General features: G+C 38.0%; 2 protein-coding genes across 2 annotated transcripts in view; both read right to left on the reverse strand.

The window, feature by feature from the left end:
• LOC121814356 (cell adhesion molecule 4-like) overlaps positions 1 to 4571 on the reverse strand; it is a 9874-nt gene extending 5303 nt beyond the window's left edge. Inside the window, exons 1-2 of the mRNA XM_042219876.1 lie at positions 4368 to 4571; positions 1802 to 1898 (exon numbers count right to left, since the gene is read on the reverse strand). Coding sequence (XP_042075810.1) covers positions 1802 to 1886 — 85 coding nt within the window. The 5' untranslated portion in view covers positions 1887 to 1898; positions 4368 to 4571. The remainder of the gene's footprint in view (positions 1 to 1801; positions 1899 to 4367) is intronic.
• A 2305-nt stretch (positions 4572 to 6876) lies between these two features.
• On the reverse strand, positions 6877 to 11363 carry s100b (S100 calcium binding protein, beta (neural)). The gene is made up of 3 exons (XM_005919927.2): positions 11236 to 11363; positions 10212 to 10368; positions 6877 to 10079 (listed from the first exon to the last, which is right to left on the reverse strand). The coding sequence occupies exons 2-3, from the start codon at positions 10347 to 10349 to the stop codon at positions 9933 to 9935; spliced, it is 285 nt and encodes a 94-aa protein (XP_005919989.1). The 5' UTR covers positions 10350 to 10368; positions 11236 to 11363; the 3' UTR covers positions 6877 to 9932.
• Between the last annotated feature and the right edge of the window lie 1056 nt (positions 11364 to 12419).

The following is a 12419-nucleotide window of genomic DNA, read 5'->3' on the forward strand; positions in this document are numbered from 1 at the left end:
GCCCTATGACAGCTGGGATAGGCTCCAGCGCCCCCCCCGACCCTGAAAAGGATAAGCGGAAGTGAATGGATGGATGGATGGAACACTGGATCATCCCTTGAGTTAAGTGCCTTAAGTGAAAATGAGTGAAAAAGCAGCCAATATCCACAGAAAAAACTTCAGAAGGCCTAAAGATCTGTTGCTCAAGAGAACTTTATAACATTACTGGAAATTCTGGCTCCTTGGAAGCAAAAATATAAAGAAATGTTTCTCAAGACTTTTGCACTGCAGGTTATTTTGCAATGGCATGTTACAGTTTGTTTCTGTTTGTAGGCTTCTGATTGGCCAGTGTTTCTGTATCGCCACCTGTTGCTATGGCATCTTGACAATGCTTAACATCATTTTTTTGCATTTCACGTCGATAGACCTTTCAAACTGAAATTGAAAATCACAGTTTTTTGAAAGATACCTGTGTACACGATGACTTATTAACAGCAGAATTCAGCAATTTGTTGTTCATATGTGTTAAATCTCTATATCTGATGTGTCTAATATTAATCAAGCATTCTTGCATCTTCTAAAAAGAAGCAGAGAACACTAAGTGTTTAACAACACTTAAGAAAAGACCCTTTGGCTGTTGCAGTTCAATATAAAAGTTATTTCTAGGCTGCGTTGGTCCTGCCAGGCCCTGCTGTGGAAACGAGGACAGGTACAAGCGTTTTAGGCCCTTATCTCCACAGCGACAGACCCCCCGAGGCGTCACGCTCGCTCCTTCCCATGCTCCACTCTGACATCGGGCTGATAAGACACTCCCTGCTAACGCACACAAACATCTCGGCTGGTTCACTGTGTTTGCAGGGTGTTTGTCCCACAAACTGGATGTTGAATTTTAGTGTCCTAAAATCTAAATCTATTAAAAAAATGATTATGCATGTGATAAGATTTTTGGGGCTGGTTTAAATTTGTCATTCAAGCAAAAATAATGGTGCAATTATACAATTTATAAGGCAATTATTTTGTGATTAGTGGGGCAATCAGCTACTTTTCCAGTGTCCCATTGAGTTCTGCACATGGACTCCAGCTCCAGTCTGTGCAGACATCATGACCAATACAGATCCTAATGAAAAAAATCTTTGATAGGCATTAATCACCGTGATTTTAGTGGTCTTCTTCGATAATCAGACATCGGACACAGACATGTACAGTGCTCATATACAGAATAGTCTTGAATCATTATGGAATGCACTGTGTGAAATGTAACCATGACATTTACAAATACACGATAATCTCTACAGTACCTGACATTAAACTGAAAATAAAAAAATCAGCACTTTGTCATAAAACTCTGGATCCTCCTGTAGGTCATCTTTGTCATCTGTGATGAATCAATACACCCACCAGTGCACAGGAGAAATAACAGCTGTAGCTAAACCGGCAAATTGCTCTTTCAAGATGTCAACAAATCCTGTAGCGCACCAACTCTTTTGTATTTGTTTTTGATTTATTCATAAGAAATAACTATACAAATGCGAATATTTTATTATAACTGTAATCCTGTGTAGCAGAATTAGATTAATATAAAATATAAATCAACTAATCTCTTTATGAACACTGTTAAGATTTTGAATAAACACATATACAACTTATCAAACAAATTAAAATAATAATAAAAGTGTAAAAAAAATATTTAAGCAGCAACAACAGACAGCAGATAGATGAGTGATGTTTCCCTGTGGTCTGCTTATGCTATAGTCATGTTTATTGAACAAATGTTATGGTGAAATAAAATAAAAGACAATTCACACATTTTCCAGGCACATACCCTTGGGTCCTATCTTGGTCACAAGGTCTGAAAAAGGAGAGGGGCTTGTTCCTGACAAAGGGGGCACTGTTGCGTGAGCGTTCATGCTGAAGTGACCTGTGAAGAAACAGCATGATTTATGAATAAAATTCTTCTTGCAGTTAAACTGATGATAATTTCATTTACAGCTAGTGCAGCTAATTTCCTACAAATTTTCCTCTTAATTAGCTGCATTTTCGCTGCAATATTTTAGTTATTTTACGCTGGACCATCTGCTGATTTAATCTCTCCAGCATGTCCTGGCTCTGGCCTGGGGCCTCCTCACGTAGGACGTTCCCACTCTACTCTGAGCCCTTTATTAAAGACCGAGCTCCTCACCGTCTCTCTAAAGTTGATCCCAGCCACACTTTGGAGGAATGTCATTTCAGCTGCTTGTATGTGGGATCTCATTCTTTAGGTCACAACCCACAGCTCGTGATAATTGGGGATATTGGTTTGATTGGTTTATTGTGTTATTAATTCTCATTAAAATCTATTTATTTAGCTTTAAGCAATAAAGGCCACAGAAACTATTCTGTTAGGCTTAGGTGTTAAAAACTACTTGTTCAGGAGGTAAGAAGTAGTTTTAAAGTTTTGCTGACTGTCAAGAAAGAAAAAGGACATAAACATGGCTAAACATCATGGATACAGTTTATATGGCCCCCTGGATTCTGGCAGGCTAATCCCTGGTCAATCCTTGCTGTGATCAGCGACTTAAGTTTATGCAGCCACAGCTGGTAAAATCCCAAGTTTAATGATGGTAAGCTGGTTTTAATGACTAGTGTATCAACCAGTCATATTAGCGATAATAGACGCTAATGCATTTACCGCTTCCTATATTTGTTCATTTTAATGTCTTGTCAGGGATTTAAATGCTCTCTCCTTCTGAACATTGACATAGATATGTGTTTCCAGCAAATATAAACTAGAAATTGTTGAGACGAGCATGAGAGAAATGGCTACAGGCCTTACATAATACTTTGTGTTGCTTCCACCCATTGAGTCTGACTCTAATGACACTTTACAGATGTGCACTCGTAATCAAGATCAAGTTTGAAGATGCAGTGCAGTCTGGGAATTTTTGTAAGTTCAGTAATCATTGGCTAGAACTTTGTGATGACGATGGACGTAGCGGCTGCTTAACGGACTGATACTTATGGAAAGGAGTGTTTTACTACCAACCCCATTCACCATCCAAACACCTTCATCCAGTACTTTATTCTGTTATCATGGGTACTCAAACAGTCTGATAGATGCATTGGGAGGAACTGGGGGTTCAGTGTCTTGCTTAAGGACACTTTGACACATATGCTGTAGGAGCTTGGTATCCAATCACTGACTATCTGATGGATGGATGGGTGGATGGATGGATGGCCCACTCTACCTCCTGAGCCATAGCTTCCTCCTCAACCTTAATGAGTTTGGTATAATGATGATGATCAACAAATTTCTGTCTATTAAAAAAGTGACCCAGATTGTTGAATCAAGAGTTCAGGTTTAGAGATGCCTCAGCATCCTCTGAACATGGGTATTGATTTTGTTGACTGCAAAGCCAATGACCAGTGTTCATCTGTTTTTGTTCAACTTACCTTGTGCTTGTTTGTTTCCCTGACACCAAAAAAGCAACATTGGTACCAGGTCAGACTTTCATTTTCTTGCCTGACATCTTTACAGTCTTGTCAGTGCACACATTAAGCTTTTCCCACCACAAACAACACCCTAACTTGGATCCTAACATATTAGAAACTCAATACACAAAGGTGCCTGAAATAATGTTCAGTTTTCATTTTATCCCATTACCTCATGTGACTCCTTGAGGCTTATGATCAGGAAATTCTTAAATCAATGTTATGAGGAGCATATCCAGGAAAAAAGCTGGAAACCCAAACCAACAGTTGTATAACCCTTCCTTTTAAAGTGATTAGTATTAACTTATTGTATCTTGATCCCCGCAGGAACTTTTTTCTCAGAGGCAGATTTGAATTCTCTGCCAGATGTTTTGACAGCAGTGAACTAAGTTTGTGTCTGCAAGTGAGAAATCTAGTCAGGATCTCCAATTGTGTCAGGGTTTTTCTGACCCGGTGAACATTTCATTTGCAAAATGCTCCATCTTAGCACATTTCACCACACAATAGAGCCTTTCAAGGGAAATCCATTTTTTCCTGACTCATGAACTCGAGGTGTCGCACTAAAATGCATCCAAAGCGTTGACGTTTGCCTCCATAACAAGAGTCATGCTTCGGGTAAACAGCTGCAGAGCATTAAAGTGTAATGCACAAATATGACACTTTAATCACCAGGTTATTTGAGTTTAATGCTCTCTAAACATCCCTAACTGAGGTGCCTAAGGTTTTTATTTGTTTCCACTAAAGCAGTACTTTAGTTTCACACATGCAACTTTTAAAATAAGTGAGAACAGATTGTTGACCACTGACTATAACCTGAAAACAAAGTGCCCAACAGTTTGTTTGCAGAGCAGCTCGTTCTGCTCAAAGCAACACAAAACCACAGCAGGGATTTTGACATAAAGACAAAAAGAAGCTCACCAGTTTCTGAGAGTCAGCAGGCAACTCTTCTTACGCCGACAGAGTGTACGTTGGACAACACACACAATTCAAAACACACTCACAAACACACATACGGATGGGTGTGGTGTCAGTCCCCAGGGTCGAGATCTGTTCCCCCTCTGGCCAATAGCGGAGCTGACTCCACCTCTCTGATCCTAAACAGCCTGCAGATGTCTGAGTGCATGCAGCTGACAACGCCTCTTGCATCATCTGTTAACACACAGAGGAGCACTTCAGTGTGTGTGTGTATGTGTGTTTTTGTTGTTTGGCCCTTGTGCACGTCCTGTGCTGAATAATCCTTACCTTCAGCCTGGTTATTAATGTGAACCGTCTTCTTTTAGACAAATAAAGATGGTTTCTTAACAAGAAAATGGTGTTAGTTTTTGCCTTCCTGTTTTACTTTGAAAGTTAGTCTGGCTTTGGTTTGACTTCCTGCTTTTGTTCTTTCCCCTCCTTTGTGTATGTCAGATTGTTTTGTTGCCTTCCTGTGTTCTTTACTTGTGGTCTTGTTTTGTACTTTTGGAGTTTGTCTTTCTTGGTTGCCTTCAGTTCTTATACTAAACTATATATCTAGCACTTTTTTGTTATATGTTTCATTACATTTTTCTTTTGTGGAGTTTGCATGTTTTCCCTGTGCCTGCATGGATTTCTTCCAATAGTCCAAATACATGCATATTGAATTAATTATGGATTCAGTGCAGGAATTGATGGTTGTCTCCATCTGCACTGTAATAGACTTGCACAGCATACTTTCATCCTGCTGTGTCACATAATGCCACCAATGCTATTCAAGGTGTATGACTATCCCTGTCAGTATTGACCATCAAAAAATGTTTGTTAGGAGGTTGAAGGAGTGGTGGAGTTAAGAGGCATTTCAGCCGTTAGTACCTCTGACCTTCATTTATGTTCACTTGTTGGTTAGGTTTAGACACTAAAAAGTACTTGGTTAGGTCTGTTTGGTATTAAAACACACCATTAGACCATTAATCTTTGACAGAAATCTTGCCATCTTGCTAATGCCACAACCCAACATCAAAAATGAGACCTAATAGCGGCTGTTATGCTACAGTCACACTTGGTAAAACAGTTGCTGGGATAGCATGACCAATATTATTACTGAACACAATGAATTTGGGAACTTGTTGCCTTTGAAGTGGTTGCTTTAAAGACAACCACTCACAGTTAGTTGCAATCTTCAAAGAGGCTTTGGTTTGCTGTGATGAAACGGCAATAACATGAAGTCAGTCTGTTGTCAGTTTGTGATTGAATGGGGTCAAGTTGCCAATCGGTTTGTGGCAATGCAGCGATTAACTGTGATAAACTCGTCAAATCTGAACTCTGTCGCTGTCTGCATATACAGAAATTAACTACTCACATCTACAGTCCAGCCACAACCTAAAAAATCCGAAACAGAAATTCTTGCATAGTTTCTCAGGACAGTTATTTAACTGCAACATGACATAGGCATTCACAATTCTAATTTTTTTTATTCGAATATACCCAGAATACAACCAGTTGGCAACCAAATCCCCTGTTGCACCGTGTTTTTCTTGGTACCAAGGATATTGCTATCTGATTTTTACTCTAGTAATAACAAACAGCTTCCGTCGATGTCTAGAGGATGATAAAGGGAATGATTAGTTTGATGTATTTTTCTTTTAAGCTCACACTTGTGATGAATGAGTTTTCATGGCTGTTCTCGAAGGAGAACGTACAGATCACCAGAATTTCTTGGACTGTTATAACTGTGAACTCCTGATCAAAAGAGGTTGTGGACTTCACCTGACTCTCCTTCATATTTGTATCTTATTTTATTATTTGAAGTATTTCCATTAAACTTTAAGAAATGTTGGACTTGTTTAGCGATCCATTCATGTTCTGATGACCTGTCATGTACCTCATCATCATCCCAAAATCAACATGAATAGACTCCATCACCTAAGAGACCGTAAATAGATGAGCCATTAAGAAAATGAATGGATGCTTTAAAAAACTGTCATAAAGATGAAACATGCTGATTAAGGTGCACTCTAAAGAGAAATATCCACTGATGCCACTTAATTTTTATGACTCACACAGAGTTATATTTGTGCTGCAAATGTGAAGTCACAGGAATAAAATACTAAACATTCCTGTGCCTCAGAAAAGACTAACCACTGGACCATTTAGTGTATTTATTTAAATTTCACTATGTTTTAGTTCAGTATTGGTCTCAATAAGTCTTAAAAAAGCTTCTCACATTTACTTAAAACAACATCTTCTAAAAAAATGTGCTAAAAGGACAAACTGAACTTCAGTTTTTCCTGAATAGCCTCTTTGCTAAACAGGAAAGACCTGCAGGCCAGTGACATTCGAAACACTAAAAGAGCACTGTTAAACTAAACGGCTACAAGTATTTCGTTGTCAGGGCTCTCTGAATACTTTTTTGTTATTGTCACCGTGCTCACTTTGGCATAACACAGATATACTAGGAGTAAAACCACAGAGAAAAACAACATATGAGCCTTTAATGGTTGAGCAACTCTGCAGAACTGCTATGTAAATATTACTGCAGTGCGTCTCTGAATTCTTCTGACAGCCACCCAAGATAAGAATAAACAGCCTTCTTTGTCCCCTCGCTACAGAAATATTGACTGACTAAGTCACAAACTGACCATTTAATTAAATTCGTATCACCAACGTCCAAACAACCCAACATTCAACATGTCATGATGCACATCCGACAAACTCTTCTGTTGCACTGTTTAACTGATCATTTCTACATCTACAATGATTTAGATTTGCTTCTCATGCTGAATACATGTAAACCTACAAAGAGCTACGGCAACTACAAGCTAACATTTAAAGTCAGTTAAAAGTAATTTTAATTACTTGCCTACCAGCAACTATTTTAAGATACGTATTAGTCATTTTAACCATTTTGACCTCGATGTAATTTTTACCAAAACATCAAATAAACGTAGATGTAAATAACACATAAAACATGTAAAATCTACAGTTTTATTAAACACTCTGACTTCAAACTATTGAAAGAGGTTTCCAATGTGACGTCTAAATGAAAACTCACAAGCTATTTTTGAATGTCTTTATGAGCCAATTAAAAGTTGAATTTTAAAATCTGATAGCCGTTTAGACCTTTAAGAAGGATAGACTGTTTGAATTTCATTATCTTAATAGCCATTTTTCAGATTTAGAGATTTTGAGAGCAAATGAAAAAAAGAATAATTAGACAGAAAACTACCAGCATTTTTTTTTCTAACAAGAAAAAACAAGTCGACAATATCAGGGGTTAAGCAAAGCAGCAGCTACAGTGGGACAAAGCACCAAAAAATAAATAAAATAAAATCTTCGCATTGCCAATCAAATAAGCTCCTACTGTCTTTGTGAGTATGTTTGATGGTATACGCAGTTTCATAAATGAAATCGTTTTAAGAATATGCTTAATGTTGATTCGCATTTAAGCAACTTTCTCAAGATTTAGTGGCCATTGATGACTTTTGACTTAATAAACTCATTAAAGTGTCTCCAAAAGATGACTATAGCAACTTTACACAAACCTAAAATTTACTTTTAAAATTTGATATCCACTTTATCAGTTTAGTGGCTTTGTCGAATTTTAAAAATGTAAGGAATGATTCAGAAGACAAATATTAAAAGAACTAGACTATAAAATCCTTTTTAGGTGCTTTTCAACACCTGTGAAGTCTCTAAGTAATTTGAGTTTAACAACGGAGGAGCTAGAACACTTTAAACTCTCTAGCCAAACTGAACCTTTTACAAGCCAATGTAATATTTTTTGTGTGCCTAAATTGCTGCATTCAGTATTTGCTATTTTATATTTATCTCCAAATCACTATGTTGTGAATTTTAACAAGTCCACAAACCAAATTCAAACTATGATAGTATGTAAGATTAAAAACAAACCAATAGTGTTCTTCAGATTCTTGATTGATTCCTAAAGCTATGAAACTTTTTCAGTTTCAGCGCTTTATTCAATTTTCAGGAATGGATTGAGCTCGGCAAACAAATCCCAAACCCATCTGCTGTTTAAGTGCTTTTAAAATGAAGTCCAACTTACCAGGTACTTTTCCCCCAACTGCTATACAGTTAAAGTTAACAAACGAGGTGTTAGAATAGCTTATACTCACAAGCCAGTTTTAAAACTTTTACTAGCTAACTTTTCTCCCCCTCATGCCTCACTTCCCTCTTTTAAAGTTTCACTATCTGCAATATTTCCCCCCTTTACACAATTATTTGACTCCTAAAATAGCTGAGTTATCTAACTTTAAGTCAACTTTCTCAACTTACTGACTATCCAGAATCTCACATGCAAAATCTTAAATGACTGCTAGTCTCTTAGTAACTGACTAGCCCACAATGCAAACTGCAAATATTTTCAAAATGTGATATTCAGATAGATTTTTTAAACCATGGATGCATTCTTGTGGCTGCTAGACTGAACTAACTTATTAGCTACTTTCTTAGTTTAGTATTAAAGATTTTTAAGATTCATCACTGTCTGAACAAACCTATTCACTAGCTATTCAGGAGCTTTTAATATAAAGCTCAGCTTACAACATATATTTCCAAACTATGATACTGTGAAGTACTGAGCTGCAAGCCACTATCAAAACGAAGCCCTTCAGGCAGTTTGTAGTTTGAAAAACATTATTTTAAAAGCCGTATTGAAGAACTTTGTGTTTGTCATCATTTGTCTGACATACTACTTATAGTACGACTAAAGCAACCAAATACTGTTACTTATTTAATGCCCCTAATGATCAATTTCGGTTTAACAAAGGACCCACAAGTCATTTTGAAACTTTTACTAGCCAGTTAGTTAATTTATTATATGACATCAAACCTTAACGTTGCTTTCAATATTTGATAGTCAATATTTCATTTAGTCAAATAACTGCCTAAAGGGGGCTCTTTAGTTAGTTATTTGACTCCTAAAGCGGTTAACTTGATATGGTCATTCAGGGTTTTACATGCAAAGTCCCAAACTGACGGTTTGTGGCTGTAAGATTGATTTAGAAGTCCATGATGTAGTATATAAACAACTTTTATAATTTCACTGCTAGAACAGCAGCCAAATGTAGCAGCCATTCTCCAAAACCTGTAACATATACAAAGCCTTTACTTATACAAAGTGATGGGAAATGATAAAGAGTACGGGAATAAAGGTGTAACATGTATTGATTGATAAATGGTTGGCTTTGGTGGCCAAACATATAGTGAAACACTTTTAAGATTTGTTCTGCTTGAGCTACTTTAGTTCCTCCTTTTGTACCAATCTTTGCCGCCATTTTGAAGACTTTACATGCCATCTAGAAATGAAAACACAAACGAGGCTGATTTCAGACACTAGACTGGAGCTTTTTACCAGCCACCAGCCACGTAATGGTGGCTGGTGGCTGGATTGTGTTTCCTCCACCCTGCGCTGCTGTGAGGGCATCGACAGTTTGTGCGTTGCTAGGCTTCTGCTTCTTTATAATGTACTGTGGCTCCCCTTTGTCTTCCCACCCGCTGCCACCTCCTCCTCCTTAGTCGTGCTCGTCCTTGAAGAACTCGTGGCAACAGACGGTAACTACGGAGATGAATGTCATGAACTCCTGAAAGTTGCACTCGGCGTCGCCGTCGGTGTCCAGGCTGTCCATCAGGCTGTCCAGCGCAGCCTGGTCGTTCACATGCTGCAGGGAGGGAGGACGGGTTCAGCTCGGGACAACAAAACTCCAAACTGGTGCTTAACAGTTTATATCATATATATATATATATATATATATATATATATAATTTTTTTTATTACAAATTTCCCATCTCACCGCCATCAGATCTGGGAGCTCGTCATGAAGCAGGTCCTTCAGCTCGCTCTTCTTCAGTTTATGTTTGTCTCCTTCTCTCTCCGAATACTTCTGAAACACAGCGAGGATGGTGGCCATCGAGGTCTCCAGGTCAGTCATCGTCACCTGTCTGTTAAACCTTGAAAAGTAAAGTAAATAAAAGCGTTAATCTTAAGACCATTTTGGGAGATTCAAAGAAAGTTAAATCACTTTTATTTATTTTTTTTGAAATTATATATATTTTTAAATATATATAATATATAAATATGAAGTCGCTGAATTATTTTCTTATATATTGTATAAATTATATTCTGATGAACTTAAAAGTATTGATTTATGATTCCTGAAAAAAAACACAAGTAAAAGTACTTAAATAACACTAATCCACATAATACCAAGGGTTGTTCTTTTTAGCATTTCTAGAATTTGGGAGTGGACCACATTTATTAACATGTGGAAAGTACAAGGATTGGCTCTGTATGACTTTATTTGACATCTTTTTTTCTGACCATTTGGCAAAGAAAGGTGGCCATTATGCTTGAGTAAATGGACCACAGTTAAAGCCTGTGCAGGTCCTCAGTTGTGCAGGTTCATGGTAGCTTAAGTGCTTGAAATGAAGGCAGATGAACTTCATTTTAGGATTGTGGAGGGGTGAAATGTCTTGACGAATCAAAAAGAAGTCAACTTGCCTTCATTTTAAGCACTTTACCACAGTTAGCAAAACTTTTTTTACTCACGTGCTGATGATTTTCCTTTGCAGATATAAAAAAAATCGGACTCCATAATTAACAGAGAGACTTAAATTAATTAGTTTTACCAGCATTACAGAGCAAAAAATGCCCCGCTTTAGCCTTAAATGCCAGGCAGTATTGATACGGTAACCAATCCTTCTTAATTTTAGATTTTCTTTTTGTGTTTAACAAGTCCTTGAAAAAAGTCATGAAACTTACTAGAAATAGCTTTTGTCTCTTTGCTGCGACATAAAATACAAAAAACAAAGACTTACTGTTGTGCGAGTGCAGGCAGAAGTCCAGAGAGCAGAGGCTGAGGATGGGCTGCAGTCTTTATACTGGACCAGTATGTGGGTGGGGGTGTGAGGAGGTGCAGGTCTGAGGTCAGTTAACCTGTCATTCAAAGTGCTGACCAATCCCAAGTGTCCACCTCTCCTCACTCCACTGCAGCCTTGCAGGAACCAGCACTGCCTCTGCAAACTTTAAAATAAGAGCGCAGATTAATTTCGTGGCCTATTTTCATGACTTCTGATGTCGTCACTCAGTAATCTCCACACTGCCCTTCTGTATGTCCTCCTTGTCTGAAGTCTTCCTCTTTTTTTTCATACTTTACCTTCAACTTCCTTTGTCCAGTACATCCATCCCTCCTCTAACATGTCCAAACCATCGCAGCCTTGCCTCTCTAACTTTGTCTCCAAACTGCTCCACCTGAGCTGTCCCTCTGATGTACTCATTTCTAATCTTGTCCATCCTGGTCACTTCCAATTAAATATTAACATTTCCTGTTTTTTTTCCAGTGCCACTATCTCATAGCCATGCATCATAGCTGGTCTCACTACCATCTTGTAAACTTTGCCTTTCACTCTCGCTGCAAACCTTCTGTCTCAAATCATCGCTGACACCTGTTGCCACCCACTCTAACCTGCCCGCACTCTCTTCTGCACTGTCTGTTGTTTTGGATGGTTGAGGTATTTAAACTCATCCATGTGGACTACCTCTGCTCCATTCGGCTTTCCCTTTACATGATTAAACTTTTTATTGATCTTCTCTTCAGAGCATACCTCCACCTGTCCAAGATCACTTCGACCTGCTTCGACCCTTTCACTACAGATTGCAGTGTCATCTGTAAACATCAATGCATATTTATAAAGTATTCCCACCTGATTAAAGATGCCAAATGTATTGCTTTTTCCCTGTGACCTTGGCATTATCCGAGGACTATAGTGTGGTGTTAATAACACCGAGGTCATAGGTTCAATTCCTATGCTGGCTATAAAATGGATAGTTGCAAAGCCTGTATCATATTTAACGCAACAGGCATTATACATAGGTTTTGCATATTCATTGTCAGATATCATGATGCATTCTCAATCATCCAGGTAACTACAGTGGGGCAAAAAAGTATTTAGTCAGCCACCGATTGTGCAAGTTCCCCCACCTAAAATGATGACAGAGGTCA

The sequence above is a fragment of the Haplochromis burtoni genome, unplaced genomic scaffold (genome assembly GCF_018398535.1).
Source record: "Haplochromis burtoni strain Fernald_Lab_line unplaced genomic scaffold, NCSU_Asbu1 Contig_39, whole genome shotgun sequence".
Lineage (NCBI taxonomy): Eukaryota > Metazoa > Chordata > Actinopteri > Cichliformes > Cichlidae > Haplochromis > Haplochromis burtoni.

Excerpts from the sequence above, each read along its gene's own strand:
- s100b (XM_005919927.2), bottom strand. The coding sequence starts at position 10,349 with ATGACTGACCTGGAGACCTCGATGGCCACCATCCTCGCTGTGTTTCAG. Across the intron at positions 10,080-10,211 it reads AGCTCCCAGATCTGATGGCG|CATGTGAACGACCAGGCTGC; the intron begins GTGAGATGGGAA and ends CCCTCCCTGCAG.